Here is a 25,160-nt window from a genome sequence, read left to right as displayed (position 1 = left end):
ACTTGGCTGTTCCCCCAGCAGTGTATGTGGTACGGGGGCTACCTTGACTCACAAGCTTGCCACCTCTGATGGAAACAGTCTTTAGTTTGTTCTCAATGCGTTTGGTGAGAATGGTATCTTGCTTTTCTTCCCTGATCACAAAACTAACAAGGCCGATCATCATTTCATAATGTACAAGTCATCGTAATCTCCTCTTCTATGAGATGCATGCTATACCATAAGCATATTTTAAAAACCGATTGCTGTTGCTTTGTTTTTCTCATTGATTTATAGTGATTTTAAAATACATGTTTCAGATATTCATTCCTTGCCTGTTTTATGTATCTGAAAATATTTTTCCCAGTGCTATTTTTTTCTATACAACACAGTTATTTTTTTACTCCTAATTTTATAACATTACCTGAACGCTACTGGTCCCTCTGAGGAACATAACAATTCCAGAATCAAACATTATTTTCCTTTTGGACCCTCAGTTCAAATCCTGTGACTGTACTGCTACATGTTGGCTAATGATCAATGAATTGTGGAAAACCTGAGAAAGAGAATCTGTTGGAGAGCCCCCTCCCCACGACCAAAGCCCTTCTTAGCTAAAGGAGATTCCATTGTGGAGGAGTACCTGGACCTAATATAAGGGAAGAGGACTCACATATGTAGCCGAAATAAAGCAACCTCCATCTTGTCATAAAGGAATTTCTGTAAGCTCCTGAGACAAAGTTCTTGTAAGCCACTTTGACATAGGATTATTCTCTTTTGACATATTATAAACATTAAGGAAAATTTAATGCCCATCTGGACAGCTAGTTTTTGCCAATTGCTACCACCACCAGCTGCAAAACTGCACTGACTACAAGCCATCCAGCTGCCATGTGTACCCAGTGCCAAGAGAGAGAGCACGCTGCCAGCGCTGCTTCAAGTGGCTGGGCTGGTTCGCAGCCAGGATTTGAAGGAGGATGTGCTATGAAACACAGTAGTCACGACTCAGAGTTTCAATGAGTGTTATTTGTGTTTGCTTTTTTTTCTGGTCATCTACTGTGGGAGGCTGCTGGGGACACCATCCCTTTCCTGGAAATGGCAGCAAAACATGTTGATCCTTCTTGCTCTGCCTTTTATGTACTTGCTGGCACCCTTAGCACTCACACTCTGCTTGCACGCAGTCCTTAGCTGGAGCCGCCTGGAGCTGCAGAAAATGGTGTCGTCTCTCCAAGACTGGGTTTCCCCAGCTCCTCTTCTCTCTCCGCATCCCCATCGGCACCCTATTCCTTATTTCCCCCAGCCCCCGTATTTGTTTGGCATTTATTTTTCTCACAAAGTAGCAAAATAGACAACTGCTTCCTCCACTAGTAGTTTTCCTAGAAGTGAGTGTCCTTACCTTTATGTTCTTGGGTTCCAAATACTCCTGTATGGATGTTTGCCTTCAACAGAGTTCTTTTTCCTTCCTTTTAGGGACAGGTAATTTTCCAATTCAGGAGATAAATTCTCCATTGACCTCTGTCATAGATTGTACTGGTGTTCACCAAATACTCTATTTTCTCCGCCAACTGTGTTTTTTTTTTTTTCCCACGGGTGGATGAATTAGTCATACCCTCTTTGCTGAAGTCAGGAGAAACCATGTGATTTGCTTTAGCCAATAAAACATAGGTAGAAGTGATGTGTATAATTTCCATGCCGTAGTTTTAAGAGCCACCTTCTCCAGAAGAACAGCAACTGCCAGATAGAGGCTGCTTCTTCAGCCTAGGTCCTGAAATGAAGATGTGGAGCAGGGCAACAGCTGACATATAGTGTTAGTAAAAACAAAACGGAGTTATTGAAAGCCACTGAGATATTTGGAATTATTTGTTATCATAGCATAACCTAACCTACTATGACTGATACAGTACCATTGCATTTATAGGTCTCTACAAACAAACAAGGAGAAGGCAATGGCACCCCACTCCAGTATTCTTGCCTGGAAAATCCCATGGACGGAGGAGCCTGGTAGGCTGCATGCAGTCCATGGGGTCGCTAAGAGTCGGACACGACAGAGCGACTTCACTTTCACTTTTCACTTTCATGCATTGGAGAAGGAAATGGCAACCCACTCCAGTACTCTTGCCTGGAGAATCCCAGGGATGGAGGAGCCTGGTGGGCTGCCGCCTACAGGGTCACACAGAGTCGGAGACGACTCTAGCAACTTAGCAGCAGCAGCAGCACAAACAAACAAACAAACAGCACTCTAATACCTTGAGATTACTTAATAGGATATGGAATAAGTCACCTTGGAAAGTATTCCGTAAAACTAGGCAGGACTGTTTGCCTGCAAATGTGTATCTGAGCAGGTTCACATGGAATCTTAAAATGAGAAATCCCAGGCATTTTAGAGATCTTTTAATTAAGCCTCTCACTTTGCATAAGGAAATTGAGGCTCAGAGATGTTAAGTGATACAGTGTAAGTCAGCCAGCTGGTTGGTGGAAAGACCTGGCCCAAGCCCTAAAGAAACCAGGCTCCTATTCCCATGCTCTGTCAACCATGCTTTCTTCTGAGCTTTTCAGCTCAGCTAGCAGCAGCAGCAGCAGCATTGGGAGTAAGATAAGAGAAGGTTCTCAAATGCACATTTTCTATGATTTTATTTAAAATATTTCTGAGAACTTTAAACATATTAGACTTCCATCTGCCCACTTTAAACCCCAGATTGTCTCCTGCTCCCTGTACTACTTACTGCTTCATGTTGAGAACACTTAACATTATCAAAATGAAAAGCATATTTAGAGAAGCAAATTTACTATAAAGGGCAAATAAAAGAGGTTTTCTTTTAGGCACTGTTCCAAAATATCCCCATTCATGATCTTCATTTTACCTTATAGCTGAGAGCTTTCCTAATAATTTTTAGTTTGACTGATAGTTACAGAAGCTGACATTTGTATAACACAATTACTAAAGCTCAGTTCAAAGTGTTTTATATTGTTTTACACGTTTAACCTTCACAGCAAACTTGTGATGTATTACCATCACTCCTCATTTATAGATGGGGAAATGGAGGCCCAGAAGAATTAAGAACCTTACTCGAGGTCACATAGTTGGTGAGTGGCAAAGCTGGGCCAGTTCCTAGAGTGACTATAAGACTGACAATGATAAATGTAGTAATAGCAAAACAACAGCCAAGTTAGTTATTAACTAAGTCCTATGTACAGGAGTTATGTGTCCCTGTATATTTCACCATTTGTGGTCCCTAAAATACACATTACAATAACCTCGGAAGCTTAAAGACATTAAGTGACTTGCCCCAGGTCACATAAATGGTAGACCTGAGTTCAAGGCCAGATTTGCCTGACTTGGAGAGTCTGTCCTCCCTTCACTTTGCCATGCTGATTTTTCTTTTTCATGTATTGTCACAAAAAAGCAGTGTGACAGAGTAAAAACGGTGCTTTTATTTTTGGCTATGCCACGCAGCTTGTGGGATCCTAGTTCCCCGACCAGGGACTGAACCCAGGCTCTGGCAGTGAAAACACTGAGTCCTAACCACTGAACTGCAGGGAATTCCTAAAAGTGGTGTTTTTAGCAAATGCTTACTGCGGTATGATTCAACCATACTAAGCTGAATAATAATGAGATCCTTACCACCTGGAAACAGACTGAGTATTTTGGAAGGCAGTCTTCTTATCAAGGAAGTGATGACAGGGAAACAGGCATTGGGTGGATGCTTGGACCAGGTGCCCAGTGATGTCCTCTTTCACTCCGGGTATCTAGGATGCGAATACTCACAATATTTCTTTAGAACAGCTGCTCTTTCTGAAATGTGAAATAGAGGTACAGAGCATTAAAGTGCTCAGGCAGGCTGCCTGTGATGTCACTTGTGGGGCTGGTAGTAAAACTAGAGTCTTTTACTCAGATATCATGTTCTCTATGATGGATTTCACAGTTTCGACTATGTGGGAATGTCTTTTGCAGAGATTTTCCAAAGCCTGATTGGAAATTTTTACCACTGTAAGTGTTGAAACTGTTTTTTTTTTTTTTTTTTTAAGAAATACTGGGAAAAATTTTTTTCAGTTGCGTATGTGTTTAAATTTTTAATTAACCACAGCTAAGGAAGTGGGTACAGAACAATATATATTCAGTTTGTAAATTGCTGCTTATCTAACCTTCAGGGCATAGTTATGAGATCCCTGAGTCCCCCAGTCTATGAACAGGGTAGTGAGAAGATTCCACCCTGATTTTTTACCCCCACATCTCTAGTGGGAGAGACAGGAAACTTTTAGAGAGAACTAGAGGCTCTCTAGTAAACAACTGGTATTACTTAGGATATGGTTTAAAATAATGGCTTAAATAAGCTAAAAGTTATTTCTTCCTTACACACTAGTCCAAGTGTTGGCCGTCTTGGCCTGATGGAGTGTGGGGGCTCTAGGTGCCTCTGTCTTTAGCTCAACTACCCCTGGTGTGTTGTATGGATGATACCTTACCATCCAAGATGGTTTACCGCACACCACAGTCCAGCCTGTGGAAATGGAGAAAAGGGGCCAGGAGAGGGGATGCCACTTTCTTTGAGGGGTATGTTCTGGAAATGGCACTCATCCCATTAGCTGTAATTTGGCCACAAAGTCACTCATATTCAACTCTAAAAGAGTCTGGGGATTAGAGTCTGTACTCTGGGTGTCTAAATGCTGAGATAAAATGTTTTTACATGGAAGAAGGGGAGAAAACAAGGGATTTGAGGAAAATGTCAGCTCTGTTCCTTCTTTTAGTTTATGTCTCCACCACCTCTAGAAGGTCCCAAGGTCCTCTTCTATCAGCCAAGTCCATTGCTCTCATCTGTTGGGTGCTTAAGTATACCTTTTGTAAAGTGACAACCCTTTTATAAAGTCCTACATAGTCCAGTCATGGAGGAATGGAAGACACAAGGAAGCACCATCCGACAACCAGCAGTAATTAATAAAGGACTCCTGTTCTTAACTTGGGGCTCCCCTCATAGTTCTCAGTTGGTAAAGAATCCTCCTGCAATGTGGGAGACCTGGGTTTGATCCCTGGGTTGGGAAAATCCCCAGGAGAAGAGAAAGGCTACCCACTCCAGTCTTCTGGCCTGGAGAATTTCATGGACTGTATAGTCCACGGGATTGCAAAGAGTCAGACGCAACTTTCACTTTCATTCTTAACTTACTTTTCTTGATAAATATAGAAAGATCTCATCATAATCCACAATAGTTTAAATTCCCCTTTCCTTCTCCACTGGTTTTCTATCCTTGAAAGTTGCTCCCATAAAAAGAGAGAAGCCTCAAATAACGTTCTTATTTACTATAATTCCTTCCTTTCAACCCCCTCCCTCACCCATGTCTCTCTCTCTTATTTCTCCATTTTTCAATTATATATTTCAATTAAATATATCCCCCTATAAGCAAGAATCTCTCCACAAGGTAACAAGCCAAGGTGGGACTGGCAAATATAGGTTTCCCTTTATCCAGTTGGAGAAGAGAGGAAATGAAAATGTCCATCATGTTGGTCTTACCATATGTACTCTCTACTCTCCAATCTATTTTCCACACAGAGGGAGCCAAAATAATTTTTGCAAATAGAAATTAAGATAATGCCACTCTTCTGCTTAAAATACTTCACTAGCTTTTCACTGTACTTGGAGAAAACACAGCTTCCTCTTCAGGGCAGACGGGCTCTGGCATGCTTGGCCCTGCCTACCCCTCCTCACGCCAGGGTTCCACTCTCCACACTCCCTTTCCTTTGCTTTTCATCGAGATCTGCCCTGCCTAAAAGCTCCACATCTGCTGCTGCTTCACTTGAAATGCTCTCCCCTAACTTTGGCAACTCCGATTTGTTTTTCAGTTTCTCTAAACTGTTGACTCTTGAGCTTACCTTGTGGCTCAGATGGTAAAGAGTCTGCCTGAAATGTAGGAGGCCTAGGTTTGATCCCTGGGTTGGGAAGATCCCCTGGAAAAGGAAATGGCAACCCACCCTAGTATTCTTGACTGGAGAATTCCATGGATGGAAGAGCCTGGCAGACTACAGTCCATAGTGTTGCAAGGAGTCAGACATGACTGAGCAACTTCACTTTCACTTTTCCTTTCAACTTATAATGAAACAGGTTTATTTCCTCTAGTGGAATTCAGCAGGTATCATGACATATATTTGCATGTGACTTTATGGCTCAAGGGGTAAAGAATCTGCCTGCAATGCAGGAGACACAGGAGACTCAGGTGCAGCCCCTGGGTCAGGAAAATCCCCTGGAGGAGGAAATGGCAACCCACTCTAGTATTCTTAGAGAATCTCATGGACAGAAGAACCTGGCAGGCTACAGTCCAAAGGGTTGCAAAGATCTGGACTCAACTGAGCACACATGTGTTTTCTGTTTAATACCTGAATCCTTCACTAGATTATAAGCTCCAGGAAAGCAAGGCACTGTTTCATCTCCTCTGTCTAGACCTTTGTAGTGCTGGAAGATGAAACTCTTCCTATAAGCTTCTTATGAAATTGTGCCATATGTCCATCAATGAGATAGATTTATTACTTCTCTTTTTAAAATTATTTTTAATTAAGGATAATTGCTTTACAAAATTTTGTTGTTTTCTTTCAAACCTCAACATGAATCAGCCATAAGTTATTACTTCCTAAATGAAGGATGCAGAGCCTGCACTCAAATCTGGACTGTTTAGAAAACACTCATCTCACCTCTCTCTGCCTCTTTTCTATCAGCTTTCTGTTGTACTGTGAAGTCTAGGACTTGTTACCCAACAGCCCAGCTAGAGTTCAAAAGATGTTATTGTGTCAAATAAGAACACCAAAGCTTACCTGTCCTCAAAGCTTGTTAGGTCACTATCATATACCCTAACCTTTTGGAGTGGAGTGGTGTTTTAGTCTATATGCTCATAGGCATACGTATTAGTCGGGATTCTCCAGAGAAACAGAAACAATAGTATACACCTATATCTTTTATCTATATATAGAGATTTTAAAGAATTGACTTCTGTAGGCTGCAAGTCCTGAATCTGCAGGGTGGGCCAGTAGACTGGAGGCCCAGCCAAGAGTGGGTGTTGGAATTCAAGTCCGAAATCATCTGCTGCAGAATCCTTTCTTGCTCAGAGTTCAGTCTTTTGCTCTATTCAGGCCTTCTACTGATTGGATGAGGCCCACCAACATCATGAAGAACAATCTGCTTTACTCAAAGTTTACCAATTTAAAGTTTAATCTCATCCAAAAACACAGACACATCCAGAATAACATTTGCCCAGATATCTGGGCACTGGGGCCCAGTCAAGCTGATATACAAAATGCAACCATTGTAGTGTATAAAATTTTTCCTCTGAGGGAAGGAAAAAACTCTAGTGTTCTTTGAGAGTGAAGAGGTCCCCAAACAAAGAGCCTAAAGAGTATGGCTAGGGATAATGATGGCTGTGGAGGAAGGGTTGGCTGTGTCCAGAACCCCAGGGTATCATTAGCCAAGACAGAAATTAGACAGGTCAGAAGGAATCACAAGAGAGCAAGATGGGATAAAGGGGGAATACAGGGAGAAACAAAAGCCCTCAGCACAGGGAGCAGTGGGCTCTCACCCATCTTTCAGGCCCAGAGGTTTGCTCCATTTGCACTGCCTGTCTGTAGTTGGACTCTCCCCCCACCCCTCTGTATTTAGCGATATGCCCATGGCTCCCTGCCACTAAGCTTATTTGGAAGCAATAGATAAATGTCAGCACTTAGAAGCCATGAAACGTCCTAACTGGCCCCCCTAGACTAATAAACATAAAAAAAATCCTGATTCAGGCAGCTTGATGGGCTCATTGGTGAGAGAGAGATAAAGTTTCCCTTCAGGACATTTATAATTTACATAATAAAAAGCTTTTCACCTTCCAGTCAAGGAGCAAAATTAATTATCGTGGCCCCGTTACCTCTTGGAACATTTTTGCTTAAACTAGCAGGAACGATTTGTGAACTCTTAAATGAGGGGTAGGGGCCTAGGATGGGGTGCTAGTGCAGTTAGGGTTGTGGGGAGGGGAGAAAGGCACCCCACAGCACACTTGCCTGGAGTGGGCAGGAAGAGGGTGGGGGTTGCTCTCCATTTAACAAAGACATTTGTGGCCTGACCTGTCCTTTCAATGCATTCAGCACCAAATAATGTGCTAATGATAATGGACTTGGCAATCTGAAGCCTGTAATCACCTCCCCTCGGACAGATGTTGAATGGACGGTCACCAGAAGGGTTGTCTCGGTCATATCCTTCCGTCATGTCTTGTCCTCTTCTCTTTTGGGCACCATTTCAAATAACAAATAGAAAAGCTGGTGTTCCAATGCCCCTGATTCTGAAGATATATGGACAGCCCGAAGTCCTTTGATTAGGGAACCATATCTGATATCCATACGGGGTCTCTCATTCCAAATTCCCTGGACCCTTCAGAAAGCTGACAGCATTAACCTGATATCATTAATTCTCACCACTCTCCTGTGAAGGAAGCAGGTGGCCTGCATTATTTCACATCTTTTACAGATGGAGAGATAGAGGCGAAGGAAGGTTAAATGGTCTGCTTTCCACTGAGGAGCTGGGCACAGAATTCAGTGTCGGGTACACAAGGTTACAGAGTATCCTGGTAGACCAGAAGGCCCAACTGAGGATCTCTGGGAATTGGGTTAAGACCATGGAAGTGAATATGAATACAAGCCTCCTGCCCACATTTTAGGAAAGAAGAACCATTATTGATTTAATTTTTATTGTTATTTCAAAGTAATTATAACATAAGATTACAAAAAGAAATAGCAAAAGATGACATGGCTACAAGTATGGTTTTCACCTCCTTTAACTAAACCTGGTTTCCTATCTTGGTTAAACAGAGCATTGACAGGCAATACTCTATTTTAAATGCCTTCATTTAAAAGTTCAGAGTCTTGAGAGAAGAGGCTGTGTGGATAGTCAGCCACGTCAGACACCTTGAGCCTCTCCCTGCCTCTCCTGGTCACTCCAGCTTCCGGGTCTGCTCCCTTGATTGACATGTCTTTGGCCCTTTTTGGAATCCAGTATCCTAAAAGCTGAAGGGCACCCCAGTTTTTTGCTCTCCAGGGAATGGTTAAGTTAAAGTCATCTCAAAACCAGTTTTATGGGTAAGGGAGCAAAAATCAGTTAAGTCAGAAACAACTTTATCTCCCCAACTTTTGCTGTGTTATGTTTTATGAATGAATTGACCAATGGAAGTGACAGGATCTAACTACAAGAGCAACTGGGATTTGCAAGGCCTTTTCAATCTGAATGGGCTTCCTCTGTGGCTCAGCTGGTAAAAGAATTTGCCTGCAATGCAGGAGACCTGGGTTTGATCCCTGGGTTGGGAAGATCCCCTGGAGAAGGGAAAGGCTACACACTCCAGTATTCTGGCCTAGAGAATTCCATGGACTGTATAGTCCATGGGGTCACAAAGAGTTGAACAGGACTAAGAGAGTTTCACTTTGATCTGAATATAGGATGGAAACTGTAGAGAATATAATTATGGTTCTCCTTTGGAAAATATTGTTTGCTATTTCTAATAAAAAATACACAATGCCCATTTGTGTCCTGAGAGACAGGATATAAACTATTGGGTGAGAACATGGGCTGTGTGTGTTCTGCTGGGTACCTGTAGGTATCTTCCTCATCTGTTAAGTGGGTACCATAAGGCACGTACCTTGCAGAGTTTCTGAGGACTAAATGAATCAATATACATAAAACATGTAAGTCACTGCCCAGTACATAGTAAGTACTCAATAAGTAAATGTGTTAGTATTTTAAATTTATAATAGTTGCTATATACTTCTTTTTTTAGAGAGAGAATTTACTTCATATATGGCTCAATCAATAAATGGCTAAATCTCATTTGCATGTTAAGATGACCGAAATAACTAGTTCAGTTGTATGGCAGCCTGGTTATTGCTGGTAGCTTAGTGGCCAGGTTGGATTAATTGTTTAATAATAAGATATTAGTACAAATTGTTTGAAAACATATTAGTCAGCTCATATAGACCTGACTACTGTGATTTCTTTTACTCATTTTTTATTTATACATGAGTGAATCTAGTCATTCAAAAACCATTTAGCATCTTCTAGGGGGAATGAAGACTGGTAAGATCTGGTTTCATTCCTCAGGAAGTCCTGCTCTGGGAAAGAGACAGACAGGTGACATGTGAAGGGCCCAGTGTGCCCAGGTGATTAGAAAAAATGTTTGTGTTGAGGCTTGATGGAGAAGTGGAGTTAGTCAGGGAAGAAAGGGCATTTCAGGTGGAGAAAAGAGCAGGCACTACCAATATAGAAAAAAAGAGAGTCAGAATGGGTGACCGCAGTAGGGTATGTGCAGGGCAGAGCTGGGGCAGAGCTGCTGGATCCCCACTCCTGCAAGGCCTCCTGTACCCTGGGGAGTTTAGACTCCATCTTCAAGGCCAGAAGGTTTTGAGGAGTGGAGGAGAAGGGGAGGTGAGCAGGAAGGGGAAGAGTGACTACCTCACAATGAACCAGATTCCTTTCCAGCTCACTTGCAAGCCCTGACACTATGCCCAATCAAGAGGGAGGAAAGGCAGTTATTATAGAAACAATACAGAATGTAAAAGCTCTGGGGGGAGATTCAACTCAATTCTCTTCCCTCCACCCCTTGACTCTTGAGCACCAGTTTCCTAGGAATGGAAGGCATGGCAGGATTTCAGCAGGGCTGGGTCACACTAAGGGGTGCATAAGAAAACATCACTAGGATTGTAGTGTGCATGATGGACTGACACACCGATCACAAACAGATGAGCATGTGGTTGTACAAACCCAGGCAGAGGGGCTCAGGTGTGAAGGAAATAGGAAGCATTTAGCAAATAATCACTCATAATGGCCTCTTGGGGGCATCCCTGGTAGCTTAGAAGGTAAAGTAATGCAGGAGAGCCTGGTTCAATCCCTGGGTTGGGAAAATCCCCTGGAGAAGGAAATGGCAGCCCACTCCAGTATTCTTGTCTGGAAAATCCCAAGGACAGAGGAGCCTAGTGGGCTACAGTCCACGGGGTCATAAAGAGTCAAACATGACTGAGCGACTAACATTTTCACTTCATGGCCTCTTGGACATGGAGTGTGAAAAGAAGTCACTTTATCCATTATCCTTAACAAAGGTAGGGATACAGGGGAGGAGGTACTTGTTATTTTGAGGTGCTGGTAAGACTTCCCCATGAATATATTTCAGTATAACTTCCCAAAAAAGGATGTGTAGTTTAGGAGATCTGTCTTAAAATTAGTACTTTTCTTTTGTAGTCCCAGCTAACCTATCTGAATATCAGAGATGACTTCATTAAAAACAAACAAAGAAACAAACTCTCCTATAACTCTTTCACTAGCATTTATAAAAATGCTAATATAAAAAATGCTAATATATTATTTCCCTATATAGAATATATTTGGTGTATTTTAATACCTTCTAAATTGAATTTTCCCTTCCAAATATTATACTTCTCTTCTTGTGCCTACTCCTTCCTCTCCTTCCTCTTTGGAGTTCATAGTTTTCATATTCCAAAAGTTGACTGTTCAGTTTTGCAAGTTAAAGATTCATGGGTTAAAAAGCTTAAAAAAATAAAATAAGGACCTTGTGAAAGTGAATGACAAGATCAAATAAGGGTGGGGGAAAAGAAAAAGATGATAATTAGCAACCCAAAATTAAATTAAACATAAAATAGAGGTTCCCAGGTCAAGAGGGTCTTGGGAAAGGGGAAGAGAAGAGAGACGGAGTGTACTCGTGTTGATGCTCTTTGCTTGTATAAATTTTAGATCAAATTTGGCTTTAGATTTCTGGCAGTGCAGACTCTGGGCAGAATGAGAATGGAGACTTCTTGCTTGCTACTTTTAGCTTTCACCATTCTGCTGGTTCAGACAACTTCTTGCCGGGTTCAGTGTACCGCAATGAAATGCGAATCATAAACGAGCAGAGCAGGCCTCCGGGGAAAAGGGGGGCCCTGGATGCGATCCAAGGTCTGTAACACAGAGAAAAGACATATTTCTTTGTCACACACAGTAGATTCTCCCCGAGGGTTTCAGCGATGGGAATAAAACGATGGGGAGGGGAGTGGTAGTGGAAATCATTACAACGGTTCTGCTCTCATATGAAAAACCAAACAAAAACAAACCCGGGGTGAGTGGGAACACAGGCGAGCCGGAGGCCTCAGCCTCGCAGCCCCTCTTCACGGCTCACTCCATATACCAGTTATTAGTCATGGCGGCGGGGCTGCGAGCCCCCCCGTGACCCTGCGCTATACCTACGCACACCAATATTTATCACGTGGGTTGATCTGGGGTGGGGAAACTGCCAAAGAAGTTTGGGCTTATTTTTCAAACATTTTGGGTTCAGAACACGTTTTTCCCAAGCACTTTCCCTCTGAATACTTAAACCCATGCGTATTCTGAGGGAAACTTGATCCACATGTTTCTGATTCATTTACACTTAATTTATCAAATTGTTGTTTTGTAAGAGCCATTTGATGTCCAAGGAGCTTTATGAGGGTTTTTTTTTTTAAACCTTATTTGAAACAGGATGTTACTTATGCCAACAGTGAGGACAAAATGCAGAAGAATGTCAGTCTGAACTTGACCTGGTGACCCGACAGGTTAGTGGAGGTGAGGGAGAGAAGAGGAGTTAAGAAGGACCTCTGTTTGGCAGAACACAAGGAACACTCTCATCTGTAATCAGGATGCTGAACACAAGGAACACAATTGGGAAGCTGGGAATGGGGTTTATTTATTTATTTAACCCAAGCCCCAGCAGTGAGTTCTTCTTATTTAATTTCCCACAGAAAAATAAATGCAGAGAACACCTTGTCCAAGGGAGGTCTTAACCCACCTGCTTGTGATTCTTGGTGGTTACTTTCCAATATATGTAATGAGGGTTCAGTGTCTCTGCTAGTCTTAGGATCTAACCCCTTAGTAGAAAGATTATGATTTTCAAGCCAGTTTGATGTATGATGGCCAAATACCAGTGATTTTAAGCAATGTCTGTTTGGTTGGATGGCATCACTAATTCAATGGACATGAACTTGGGCAAACTCTGGGAGATGGTGGGGGACAGGGAAGCCTCGCGTGCTGCAGTCCATGGGGTTGTGAAGAGTTGGACACAACTTGGTGACTGAACAGCAAACATTGTTTTTAATGTCTCTCGGGCTGGGCTTCATCTGTACATCAGATGCTGACTTCCTCATGGAGTTCCAAGGTCAAGGACTTGGATTTCTCTAGTGATCTGGCATCTGCATTGTGGGGGTTACTAAGCTTTGTCTTGATAATCAGATTGCCTTGACTATATACAACCATTCCAAGAGCTTGTTCTAACTTGTTCCTCTATGGTGGAAGGTCAAGTCTAGGCAATTTCTGTATGATAAGCTTCTTGGAATGAAACCCCATTTTATTTTTGACCCAAACACATACTCCTCAATACTATTGTCACTGTCTTAATTTTAGAGAGGGTGAGCTCCCAGTGTGACAAAACTGTCAGAGGAGTTAAGAAAAAACAACAACAACAACAAATACAAAGGGTGATTAACCACAGCCTAGAGAAATTCTCTTGCTTTAACATAAAGCCTTGGGACATTGATAGTTGTTTACTGATTTGGGTAAAGGGGGAAAAAAAAGATTTAATCTTCAAACAGATTTGTAAATATGATGAAGGTAATTTCTAGGGTGATCAGCTTTAAAGAAGAGATTTTTTTTTATAGTATGTAAAATCTGATCCATGTTGCTGAATCATTTATATTTAATATGTACATTTTACACATAAGTATACGTTGGTTTCTAGATGTTTTCAGAAAATAGTGCTTTGAATCCAGGATAGCCATTTGATTGAGACTTTGTGTAGTCAAAAATAAAATAATTACAGGGTAGATCCTGTGTTCTGGCTTTGAGTTCATGCTTGTAACTCATGTTCAAATTCTGGGATCAGCGTGCAATATGCATTTCACTGTCATGACCTTGGTTGATTTTGTCTGAACCAGTGCAACAGAGTTACAAGAAATCAGCCAAGAAGGGTCCCCATGGAGAGGTTATGGGGAACTTTGTTTGTATTTTTACTGCCAGTACAGGGCTTAGTGGAAACTAAGACTATGAAGCACTTGTGCTTTGCTTTCTGATGGTTATTCTGTACTCCAGACTTGACAAATAGTAGACTCAATTACCTTTTGCCCTTCAACCTCCCTATTGGTAAAATGGACTAAAGGACATGGGAAAGCAGATCAAGAAAATGACTAAAGATGGAAACCTGCTGTAGTAAAGGATAAGGTAACTTGTGAAAAATAAAGAGCAGTGTTAAAATAAGATAAAATAAATGAGAATTCTTGCTCCATTAGGAGTTATTTCATTAGAATGTAAACTCCATGAAGATGGGAATTTTTGCTTATTTTTCTCACTGCGATATCCCAAGTTCCTGAAACAGTGCTTGGCATACAGTAGGCTTCAATAAATGTTTGTTGAATAACAGAATGGATGGATGAATATTAGTAAAACTGGGCACAGCAGGGGAGTGATGGTCTGCCGTCTCTTTTTTTCGGTCCACAGGCAAAGCAGTAAGCTGACAGGTGGGGAACATCACAGACAGGCAGGCGCCCATGGAGCAGCACAAAATTCTGGAATCTGCCGCCCCGGTGGTCATGCTTCCATGGTGCTAGCTAAGAGGCAGGCATGGACTCACCAGTTGTCTAAGGGCAAAATGAACAAGGCTTTGTGTGGCATTTCCCCATCTCTTTGCCTATAGCCTTTGGCCAAGTCTCAGAGGCTGTGATTTAATCACTAAATACAAATGGAAGTGATTTTAGGGGCTATCACAAAACTGTGGTTTTAGGGGGCATATTATTTTACTAGGGCCGCCATAACAAAGTGCCATAGACTATGTTGCTTAAACAACAGAAATTTATTTTCTTACAGTTCTGGAGGCCGGTGGTTCAAGATCAAGGTGTTGACGAGTTTGATTCCTTCTGAGGCCTTTCTTCCTGGCTTCCAGGTGGTCATCTTCTCACTGTGTCCTCACATGATGGGGGAGAGAGAGAGAGAGATCTCTGGTGTCTCTTCCTCTTTTCAGGAGGACATCAGTTCTATTGAATTAGAGCCTCAATCTTATGACCTCATTTAACTTTAATTACCCGCTAAAGATCTTGCAGTCACATTGGAAATTAGGGTTTCAATGTATACTTTGCTGGGCTGGGGAGGTGGGGGACACAATTCCTTCCATAACAGAAAGTTTAATAGTTTAAATTCTCAGCTTAAAGCAGAGATTCCAGCAACCAAGGGCATCTCTGAGGTTTTCCCAGCAGTTTGCCTGAAACAGTCATAGTCATTAAAAAGTTAGGACTTTCTCAAGTGTTAAGGTGGTGGCAATGTAAGGCATGTTCTGTGATCTCTGGCTCCTGTTTAAAACAGCATTATTACTATCGAATTGTGGCATCAGCCATACTACAAGATATATATAAAGCCTACGGCCTGGTTTATGGTTGGAAAGCCTTTGCAACAGGCATACGAATTAGGAAAAGAGCCTGTCTGTTTCTTTATTCATTTATTTTTAAGGGCAAGCTATGTACTGGAAACACAGTACTCATGCTTTCAAGTTCTTCTGCAAACCACTGCAAATTCAAATTATTTACCAGTAATGTCAGTATTCTTGGGGGAATTTCTGTTCTCTTCAATGTTGAAACTCTCGCCCTAGAAATTTGGAACTAGAAGGACCCTCAGAGAAATCTGTATCCTCATTTTTATTAACTATGCAGTGGAGACAAAGAGAAATCAAGAAACTTAATGAATGCCTTGCGACCAATCAGAGACAGAGTGGCAGGGTTCCCCACAGAGTGATGTAACAACTTCAGCAGCCTGATAGTCAAGAGGTCCACCCACTTCACCTAGCATTTGGTCTTGGGCCTCATTTAATTAATCAGTGAACAAGTATTCAATGAAGATGTACTTTACACTCTACACCAATAGACAAAAGCATAACATTCTGTCTCAAGAGATATCCAGTCTGGTTTTGAATGACCAGGCTAAAATTCAAGAAAAAGAAATACAAGAGCAAATACAAGTTCACAGAAGCAGCTAAAATGCTAACAGGCTTTTATTTATTTATTTATTTTTTGATAATTTGGTTTATTTTTTTTTTATTTTTTTTTAATTTATTTTTTTAAAATTTTATTTTATTTTTAAACTTTACAATATTGTATTAGTTTTGCCAAATATCAAAATGAATCCGCCACAGTTATACATGTGTTCCCCATCCTGAACCCTCCTCCCTCCTCTCTCCCCATTCCGATACTGGATGCTTGGGGCTAACAGGCTTTTAAAGACAGCTTCTTTTCCCTGGAGTGAAGGCCTCTGGGGTGAGATCTGGAGTTGAGCTCAACTTTGTTACTGATTGAGTAACCTGGAGCAGTCATGGGCCTTTCAGAGCCTGTTTCCCTTCTGTAAAGGGGAAACTGCAGGGTGCGGGACAGATACATTGAAGTTGTGGGGTGGTTGTCATGGCTGTTGTGGCCACATGACTGAAGTCCCAACCACAGCTGCCAGCAATATGCCACTCCCTCCAGTGATGGAACAGCAGTTGACCCCAAGTTCAGTCCCCAGCTGGCCCTCCAGGTAACTCTGGAGGCTGCTCCATTATTGAGGAATAAATAATATTCCCAACCTTCTTTATAATGCTCTCATTTTCCCCCAAGAACTTGACAGGTGGATTTTTTTCAGATTAGTTCTTCTGTGATCCTCCTTCACTGCACTATAAATATTTAATTCTTCCCCCTCCTTGGGCTTCCCTCCTAGCTCAGTCACTAAAGGATCTGCCTGCAAGAGACCCAGGTTCAATTCCTGGGTCGGGAAGATGCCCTGGAGAAGGAAATGGCAACCCACTCCAATATTCTTGCCTGGAGAATACCATGGACAGAGGAGCCTGGCAGGCTACTGTCCATGGGGATGAAAGAGTCAGACACGACTTAGCGACTAAACCACTATCCCCTTCCTTGGTGAATTGGAAGAAAGCTTATGTCTTGTTTTTCTAGTTCCATTGTAATGAACTTTTTTTCCTGTTGAATATAATACTATAGGTCCTATATTGTAATGTTATAAGAGAATATAGAGACTATGTGGAGAATCTTTGTGTACAGATCCTTTGGGTACAGACCATTTATTTACCTGTTCCATGAACTTGAACAGATTACTTAACTTCCATGTGCCTTTATTTCCTTGTTTGTAAAATGGAAATGATCATATATTCATATCACTGAGCAAGCTAATCTATGGAAAATAATTAGTGTGAAGCCTGGCATATACTAAGCGCTCAAATATTAGCTATTATCATTATTAACATTATCAAGATATTAAAGAGGAGATGAAATTACTTTGTATAGGACAGCTTTGAATAAAGAAAGAAGTTAAATAAAGAAGGAAATCTCAGAACAAATTCCCCAGGCATTGATAAATCCTGGGGAATAAGGATACTTTGGGTTTCCTGAAGAGTTAATAGAGAAAGAGAAGGAGAAAAATGCACAATGTTACAGTAAGAGGAAAGAGGTACCCAGAAAGTTCCAGATATAGAAGGAGCAGTATCTAAACCTTCCTGGGGGAAGTTAGAGAAAGAAGCATCTTCACACAGAAACAGCTGACTTGAGGCTTGAAAGAATGGTTAGGAGGTGGCCCTGTGGACAGAGAGGTCCAAGGATGCTCCAGGCAGAAGGACCAGTATATTTAAAGACACACAGGCATAAGATAACAAGATAAATTTAGGAAATAACAAATATTTGTTTCAATTGTAGGCTGCATGGAGGGTTAAAAAGAAGCTGAAGGTGAGCAAGAATTGGTTTATGAAAGATTTATGTGCCAATCTAAAGAATCTAGAATTTTTCATTAACCCAATAGTCCCTAAACTGTGTTCCCCATATTCTTTGATCTGTTAAAAAATGTTCCAGTAATATACTATTGTGTGGCTCAATAAGTTGGAGAAATGTTTGTTCCAACAAAATTAGTCTTTCTTACTGTTGGATTTGTCAGAGCTATTGGTATTCCCACAGTGCAATATAAAATGAAACTTTCTTTAAACTGATTTGATTTTAGAATACTTTTCACACTGAACACCTTTTACTATCCAGTTCCAAAGAATAATGAAGACTTTTCAGAGGGGAGTGACATGATCATATTTTATTTAAAGTTAGTGTCTATGAGAAGAAAGATGTTTTGAGGGAATATATGATTTGTTCTCTAAGTATAATAATTTTTCTGAACTTGGGCATAAAATGTCACTTAATATGGAATCAATTCTTATTTACAAAGCATGGTGGTACTTTGGAGGCCAGAACGACTTCCTACAAGGAATGTTATCAATGAACGGAGTGAATATTTAATAGAATTTTTAGATCACCACATGCAGCACATTGCTATCTAAACTTCCACAGGTTGGCAGGGGAAGTTTGGAAAGCAGAGCTGCGTGTTAACTCCACAGATGTCTAAAGCGGAATGAGCACAGGGTCTGTTCCACCTGCTGACTGCATGGTCATGAGCAAGCTATTTTATCTTTTCAATTCCAAATTTCCTAACTCATAAAGGGCTGAGGTAATACCTTCCTCAGAGAGTTGTATTTATAGAACAGTATTAAAAGGACAATCTATGTGCTGCTGCTGCTGCTGCTAAGTCGCTTCAGTCGTGTCCGACTCTGTGTGACCCCATAGACGGCAGCCCACCAGGCTCCCCCGTCCCTGGGATTCTCTAGGCAAGAACACTGGAGTGGGTTGCCATTTCCTTCTCCAATGCATGAAAGTGAAAAGTGAAAGTGAAGTCGTTCAGTCGTGTCCGACTCTGTGCGACCCCATAGACGACAGCCTACCAGGCTCCTCTGTCCATGGGATTTTCCAGGCAGGAGTGCTGGAGTGGGGTGCCATTGCCTTCTCTGCAATCTATGTGAATAACTGGTAAACACTGCCCACTGTTACAGCGGGTACTCAGGAACTGAATCTGACCTGTGTGTCCGATGTCCCCTCAGCAACCTGCCCACAAGTTTTCCTCTTGGAGTCTTTGCTCTGAGAGCTCCCTGGCAGGAAGGAAGCTGGGGTGGGGCCACACCCTGGAGTATCCTTAGAGTGCTCTAACCCCTCCTAAAGTTCCGAGTCCCCAGTCCTGGGCTCCACACCCTTCCCCTGGCAACTCTATTGTGGTGCTCAGTTTAGGAGGAAAAGATACAGACAGAAAATTAAATGATTAAGCTCCTTCTGTGAGCTCTTTGAGAACTGTCATCTTGAATTCTCTCTCTAGCATTTGAGGCTGTGACTGGCTAGAGTCGAATTATAAACTATCAAATCGGTTTTTACAGAGTTTTCTCTTTTCCGTGCCCCAGTCCATCTTAAAAGCCCAGTCACCACAGTGGCTGTCTTTGTTTCTCTTATCTTTTCATTTAGGTGGATTTCTGCCAGGGGTGGTAGTTCATCATAATGAGCTGAGAATAATAAAATAAACCAAGTTGTCTTGAAATGCAATAGTGATGCTTGGCAGTTATAATACTTCTGAACTCAGCTGTCAAGCTAAGAACTGAAGAAAAGTTGAAAGAATCACAATGAATTTTCCCTTTATACAGTGGTGGTTTTTCCACCCTCACATGTACTTTCGGGAGGTAATGTGGCCTCTTGCCAGCAGGGGGCAGTGTTCATCTTTAAATGATGTGCGCCTCGCCAGCCCGGCTTTCAGAGCCCGCAAACACCCTCGTCCAAGAATCCCACGCCCTCCAGAGCAAACATTCGAAGTTCTTCCTAAACACATATTTCCTGAATACAAATCTTATGGTTTGGTAAGTCTAGATTCGTTCTGAGTTCTGCCATTAAAACAAAAGCACTTCCATAAAATGGAAAGTCAGAGCCTTTATGGAAACATGCAGCCTTATCTCATTGTCAATAATGTTTTCATCATTTGGGGTTGTTGGGATGGTCCCAGGATAACTGAAAATCACTCGAGTATTATCATGGTAGCTAAGCTGGGTTTTCTGTTTTGACTTGATTTTTTTTTTTTTTATTGTAGTCACTCTGAGGCTGTTCAAACAAGCAAGAGACAAATGAAACAACTTGCTACCATTCAGCCAGTCTAAGCCCTCAGCCCCAGAGAAGGCAATGGCACCCCACTCCAGGACTCTTGCCTGGAAAATCCCATGGATGGAGGAGCCTGGTGAGCTGCAGTCCATGGGGTCGCTAAGAGTTGGACACGACTGAGCGACTTCACTTTCACTTTTCACTTTCATGCATTGGAGAAGGAAATGGCAACCCACTCCAGTGTTCCTGCCTGGAGAATCCCAGGGACGGGCGAGCCTGGTGAGCTGCCGTCTATGGGGTTGCACAGAGTCAGACACGACTGAAGCAACTTAGCAGCAGCAGCAGCAGCAAGCCCTCAGCCCAGGCCTCTTTACTCGTGCAAAGAAGCATATTCCCATTCCAGAGCAGAGGTGAGTTGGTCACCTTTACTAACTTGGATTTTGAATGAAAGGACTAGAGTCAGGATATATGGCAAGTCAACTTTTAACCAATGATGTAATATACAGCAAACCCAATATGCTCTAAGTTTTGCCCCTAAAACGGCTTCTGAAAGTAAAAAATGGCAACATTCATTTGTCTGCCTGTCCCTGCTTTAGCCCCTGATAGCATTCCTACTCCAGAGTGGTAGGAGATAGGTAAAGAGAGAAGGTTACAGTCTCTAGTGGCCTTGAGAGACTAGCATTGAAATAAAGTAGCCACACTGCTTCTAACCCTGAAACCGGACTTAAAACACACAATCTCTGTTTTTATTAAAATAAGAAACACACATTTTAAGGAAACATTTAGGATTCTTTTTCCAAGTTCTTAAAAAATTTTTTTCTTCCTTCTAAGACATGGTTTCTAGTAATTTTCCCATACCAATTTGTGCTTCCTGTAACTGATAGTTTATTGCAATGCCTGACACATTTTATGGTACTATTACAAAATTTAACTGAAATATATGAGAATGGTGTGTTTACAAAGATTGTGCAATCCTCTAAGTTAATAGAAACAAAGTTCCTTTGGAAGAGTTAAGTGGGTTTTAAGCTACAGTATCCAGAGAGAGACAGACAGACAAATAGATAATTTAGCCCTTCTGTTCTTCACTTTTGCTTTTCTCAGTTACCATCATTTATGGTTGAATTCAGTGTGCATGCTACAGCAGCTGTGTGTTGAAACCAACTTCCATTAAGAGTTAAGGAATTTAAAGCTCTGAGATTTTTGGACATCCAGAAACAGAAAGAATCGTTTGACCTTGAATATATGTCACAATCCCCTGTTTCAGCATAAAGGCTGCATATGTACATGTTTAATGAATAAGACCCTTAAGGTTTGCAGAAAAAAAAGCAACACCCTAGATTTATATATTCCATTAAACATGATCTTCACAGGCTAATTAGTTAGTAATTTCACCCTTGCTTGTAATATAAACCATTTTATGCTCAATAATAATAAAATCTATGTAAACCAGACTCTTTATTAATAAACATTATGTGCTTCTGGCTTTCAAATAAAATAATGTTTTACGTGCTTTTCTCTATATCATGCTTAGACTAATCACACAGTAAAAATCAAACAACTAAAACAGTGGTTTTTATCTCCTGCCATAGAAAAATGATAGAGACAATGTCAAGGGCTTAAGAAATGAGATATGAACTAAAGAAGGCTGGGATGGAGAACAGAAGACTCCAAATCCATTTTTTTAGTGTTTGGTATCAAGATCATTTTAGGCTCTTAAGACTGTTCAAGGTATGTTTTTGACTAATGGGCTGAAATCAGTGGAATCACGGATGAGGGGAACCGGCTCAGAATCGCTGTTTCTCATCAAATCCTCCTGACCTGCGAGGCCCTGGGAGGAGCTAGGTGGAGCCCGTCTGTGGCTCTGTCTTGTGACTCTGTATTGTGAACAGCTGCTGCCTTCTGAGGCAGCTCCCCCATGGACAATAACCACAGGAAAACTTACACTTCAGTTACAAGTATCATACCAGCTGAGCTAGTCAGCATTTTATTAAAATCTTCTAACAGAAAATCTCTGGTTTGTGGAACGTGCGCTACCCTAGAATCTTTTTTTAAAAAATCTACTTATTTTTAATTGAGGGATAATTGCTTTACAGTATTGCATTGGTTTCTATCAAACATCAACATGAATCAGCCATAGGTTTACTCATGTCCCCTCCCACTTGAACATCCCTCCCACCTCATACCCCTTCGCACCCCTCTAGGTTGTTCTAGAGCCCTGGTTTGAGTTCCCTGAGCCATCAGCAAATTCCCATTGGCTATCTATTTTACATATGGTAATGTAAGGCTTCCCTGGTAGCTCAGACAGTAAAGAGTCTGCCTGCAATGCAGGAGACCTGGGTTTAATCCCTGGGTCAGGAAGATCCCCTGGAGAAGGAAATGGCAACCCACTCCAATATTCTTGCCTGGAAAATCACATGGATGGAACCTGGTAGGGAATACCCCCATGGGGTTGCAAAGAGTTGGACATGACTGAGCGACTAATACACACAATGTATGTTTCCATGTTACTCTCTCCATACTTCCCACCCTCTCCTTCACCACCTCCCCACCGCCCCCAGCCATGTCCGTAAGTCTGTTCTCAATGTCTGTGTCTCCATTGCTGCTTTGCAAATAGGTTCCATTACCCTAGAATCTTAGCTACTGGTAATAGATCACATCCAGGCTTTAGTTTACAGGGCCCATGGAAAAATGAAAATTTGGGGCCCTTTGTTCAAAAGTTATTAAGAATTTCAAGAAGACAACTGAGCATCAAACTCTGTTGGGGCTCTGTAAAGGGGCCCGTGACACTTCCCAGGTGGCACCTTCATGAAGCTTCCTCTGCGCCAGGCAGACACAGCAATCAGTGTCCTCTGCACTGAAATTATTTCTCATATATTGTTTATCTCTCTGGAAGATGATATATTTTAGTCAGAACAATAAGAAGTCTGGTCATTTTGGAGCCAATATGGATATTTTCAATAGGATAATTCCAGGTAACCTTCCCATTGATGTTATATCTAGTATAAAAACTATGAGTATTTGGAGAACTATGGAAAAATCTAATATTCATTGACAAATGAAAGTGTCTTTGCTGGGAGATATATTATTTTAAATTTAAAAGCATCCAAGGCTCTGGGAAATTATGGTCATATCACGGTCTCCTATCTGAAGTGTCTTTCTGTTAAATTACAATAACAAAATAATGATGGCAAACATTTTTTAAATGTTCACTAGGTGCTTTGTTTGTATCCATCCATTATTCCACCAAACAACCCAACCCTTTAAGATAGGTAGTATCATGTTCAAATTTTAGGTGGGAGGCAGAGAGCAGTTGCGTAGCTCACTTCACGTCACAAAAATGGTAAGTGACAGAGCTGAGATTTCATCCCAGGGAGTCTTGTTTCCAAAGTCCATACCTTTAACCACTGTGTCACGGCTCTTGGAGAGTGTGGAGGACAAAAACGGTGAAGTTGCTGTCAGACCCTGTGCTTCAGCACTCCTGCAGACAATGGCCTTCTGCCAGAGTGCCCTGTTTCTCTGTGTCCTCTGTGGTCAGCATTCATTCGGTTGTGGGGCTATACAGACAGGTAACACAGGGCCTCCAGGACAATTGCTTTGAAGTGAATTAATCCATCCAATCAAATGATTTGACTCAGTCAAACAACCGGTTTCACTGACTATTTATTTGACTTGGTTGATTGGTTGTCTGGACGAGTGAATGGGCAGCCGACTTTTTGGGGGCAGCATAGACACAGCCTTTGTTGGAAGTGATGCCACTGGTGTGATGCTGAGTGACACTCATCAAGTTCTTCCTGTAAAAATCAGCATCACCAGGCTTGACCCTATCAGAAGCATATTTGCTTCTTTCTTAATCAAATCGAAGCAGGTAAACATGTTGTTAATCCTTTGTGAAGGCAGCTAGATGGATTCAATAATGGACAGAACTAGTAGAACAGAGATAAAGACAAAATATGGAACAAAAGGCATTTTGCTGTTTATACCTTTAAGGGCGAATGCTGCTGGTAATACTTGTAAGATTTTCTTCTGTTTAGAAAGTCAAGGTTAGCATCCACATTTGTAAATTCTAAAGCCAGTGAGCAAGTCAGGAATCCCCACAGTTCTGGAAGAACAAGTTGGAGGCCAGAGGGCAAGCTAGCGTCTGTTTGACTAAGGCAGGTAAATGATCCAAGGAGGCTCATGGAAATGTGGCAGAACACTGAAGACCCGAGGAATGTTTTTAAGAGGCAGGTGAATAGTCTCTTTGCTCTGTATCTTTACAGATATGTATCTTTACAGGATGATTTCACTTACCTGCATGTATCTCTTTATCACTGTTAAATATTTACAGATCAATGTTTGAGTGCCTGGAGGCTTGGGGAGCGTTACTTACCAGAAAGCACTTTTTAAAAGGTAGTTAACACTGGGGCTGATGGACAGATGAAAATGCCATCTATCTCACTTGCTTCCCTATAAGTCTCAAACCTCCTTGGGTTTGGTGCTGGCTATTTCAATGGATTTGCTGGGCAGGAAATCTTAGACCACTCATTCTGAATGAATTCAAAGCTGTCCAAGGAGAGGCTGTTAGAAGGTAGTGTGCATAGTCATAGATTTGTCTACTGTCATAGGTGAGCCTCTGTTTGAGAGAAAAACAGATGTCGCTTATTCTGAGGCTGGCTTCCCTAGTGGCTCAGTGGAATAAGAATCCTCCTGCAATGCAGGATACACAGGATACCCGGGTTTGATCGCTGAGTCAGGAAGATCCCCTGAAGGAGGAAATGGCAACCCACTCTAGTATTCTTGCCTGGACAATCCCATGGACAGAGGAGCCTGGCGGGCTACAGTCCATGTGTGCTTAGTCGCTCAGTCGACCCTTTGTGACCCCGTGGACTGTAGCCTGCCAGGCTCCTTTGTCTGGGGGATTCTCCAGGCAAGAATACTGGAGTGAGTTGCCATGCCCTCCTCCAGGAGATCTTCCTAAGCCTGGGATCGAAGCCACGTCTCCTGCATTGCAGGCAGATTCTTTATGGTCTGAGCCGCCAGGGAAGCCCATACAGTCCACAGGGTCGCAAAAGAATCAGACACAACTCAGGGACTAAGCATAAGCATTCTGAGGCTGCTTTATTCATTCATAAACATGAAACAAATATTGCCTTATTTCTGTCTAGAGCTATGCTAGGAACTTCAGTGAAGCTGTGAATGTGGCAGACAAGAATGGTGC

The 25,160-nt window shown here is 41.8% G+C and overlaps 1 protein-coding gene across 1 annotated transcript in view; it reads left to right on the top strand.

Moving 5' to 3' along the window:
- Positions 1–20,139, top strand: part of FTCDNL1 (formiminotransferase cyclodeaminase N-terminal like) — a 163,625-nt gene extending 143,486 nt beyond the window's left edge. The window contains exon 11 of the mRNA XM_044936977.2: positions 19,956–20,139. Coding sequence (XP_044792912.2) covers positions 19,956–19,993 — 38 coding nt within the window. The 3' untranslated portion in view covers positions 19,994–20,139. The remainder of the gene's footprint in view (positions 1–19,955) is intronic.
- Positions 20,140–25,160: the final 5,021 nt, after the last annotated feature.

The sequence above is a fragment of the Bubalus bubalis genome, chromosome 2 (assembly GCF_019923935.1).
Source record: "Bubalus bubalis isolate 160015118507 breed Murrah chromosome 2, NDDB_SH_1, whole genome shotgun sequence".
Taxonomy (NCBI): domain Eukaryota; kingdom Metazoa; phylum Chordata; class Mammalia; order Artiodactyla; family Bovidae; genus Bubalus; species Bubalus bubalis.
This window is presented reverse-complemented; position numbering and strand designations above follow the sequence as displayed.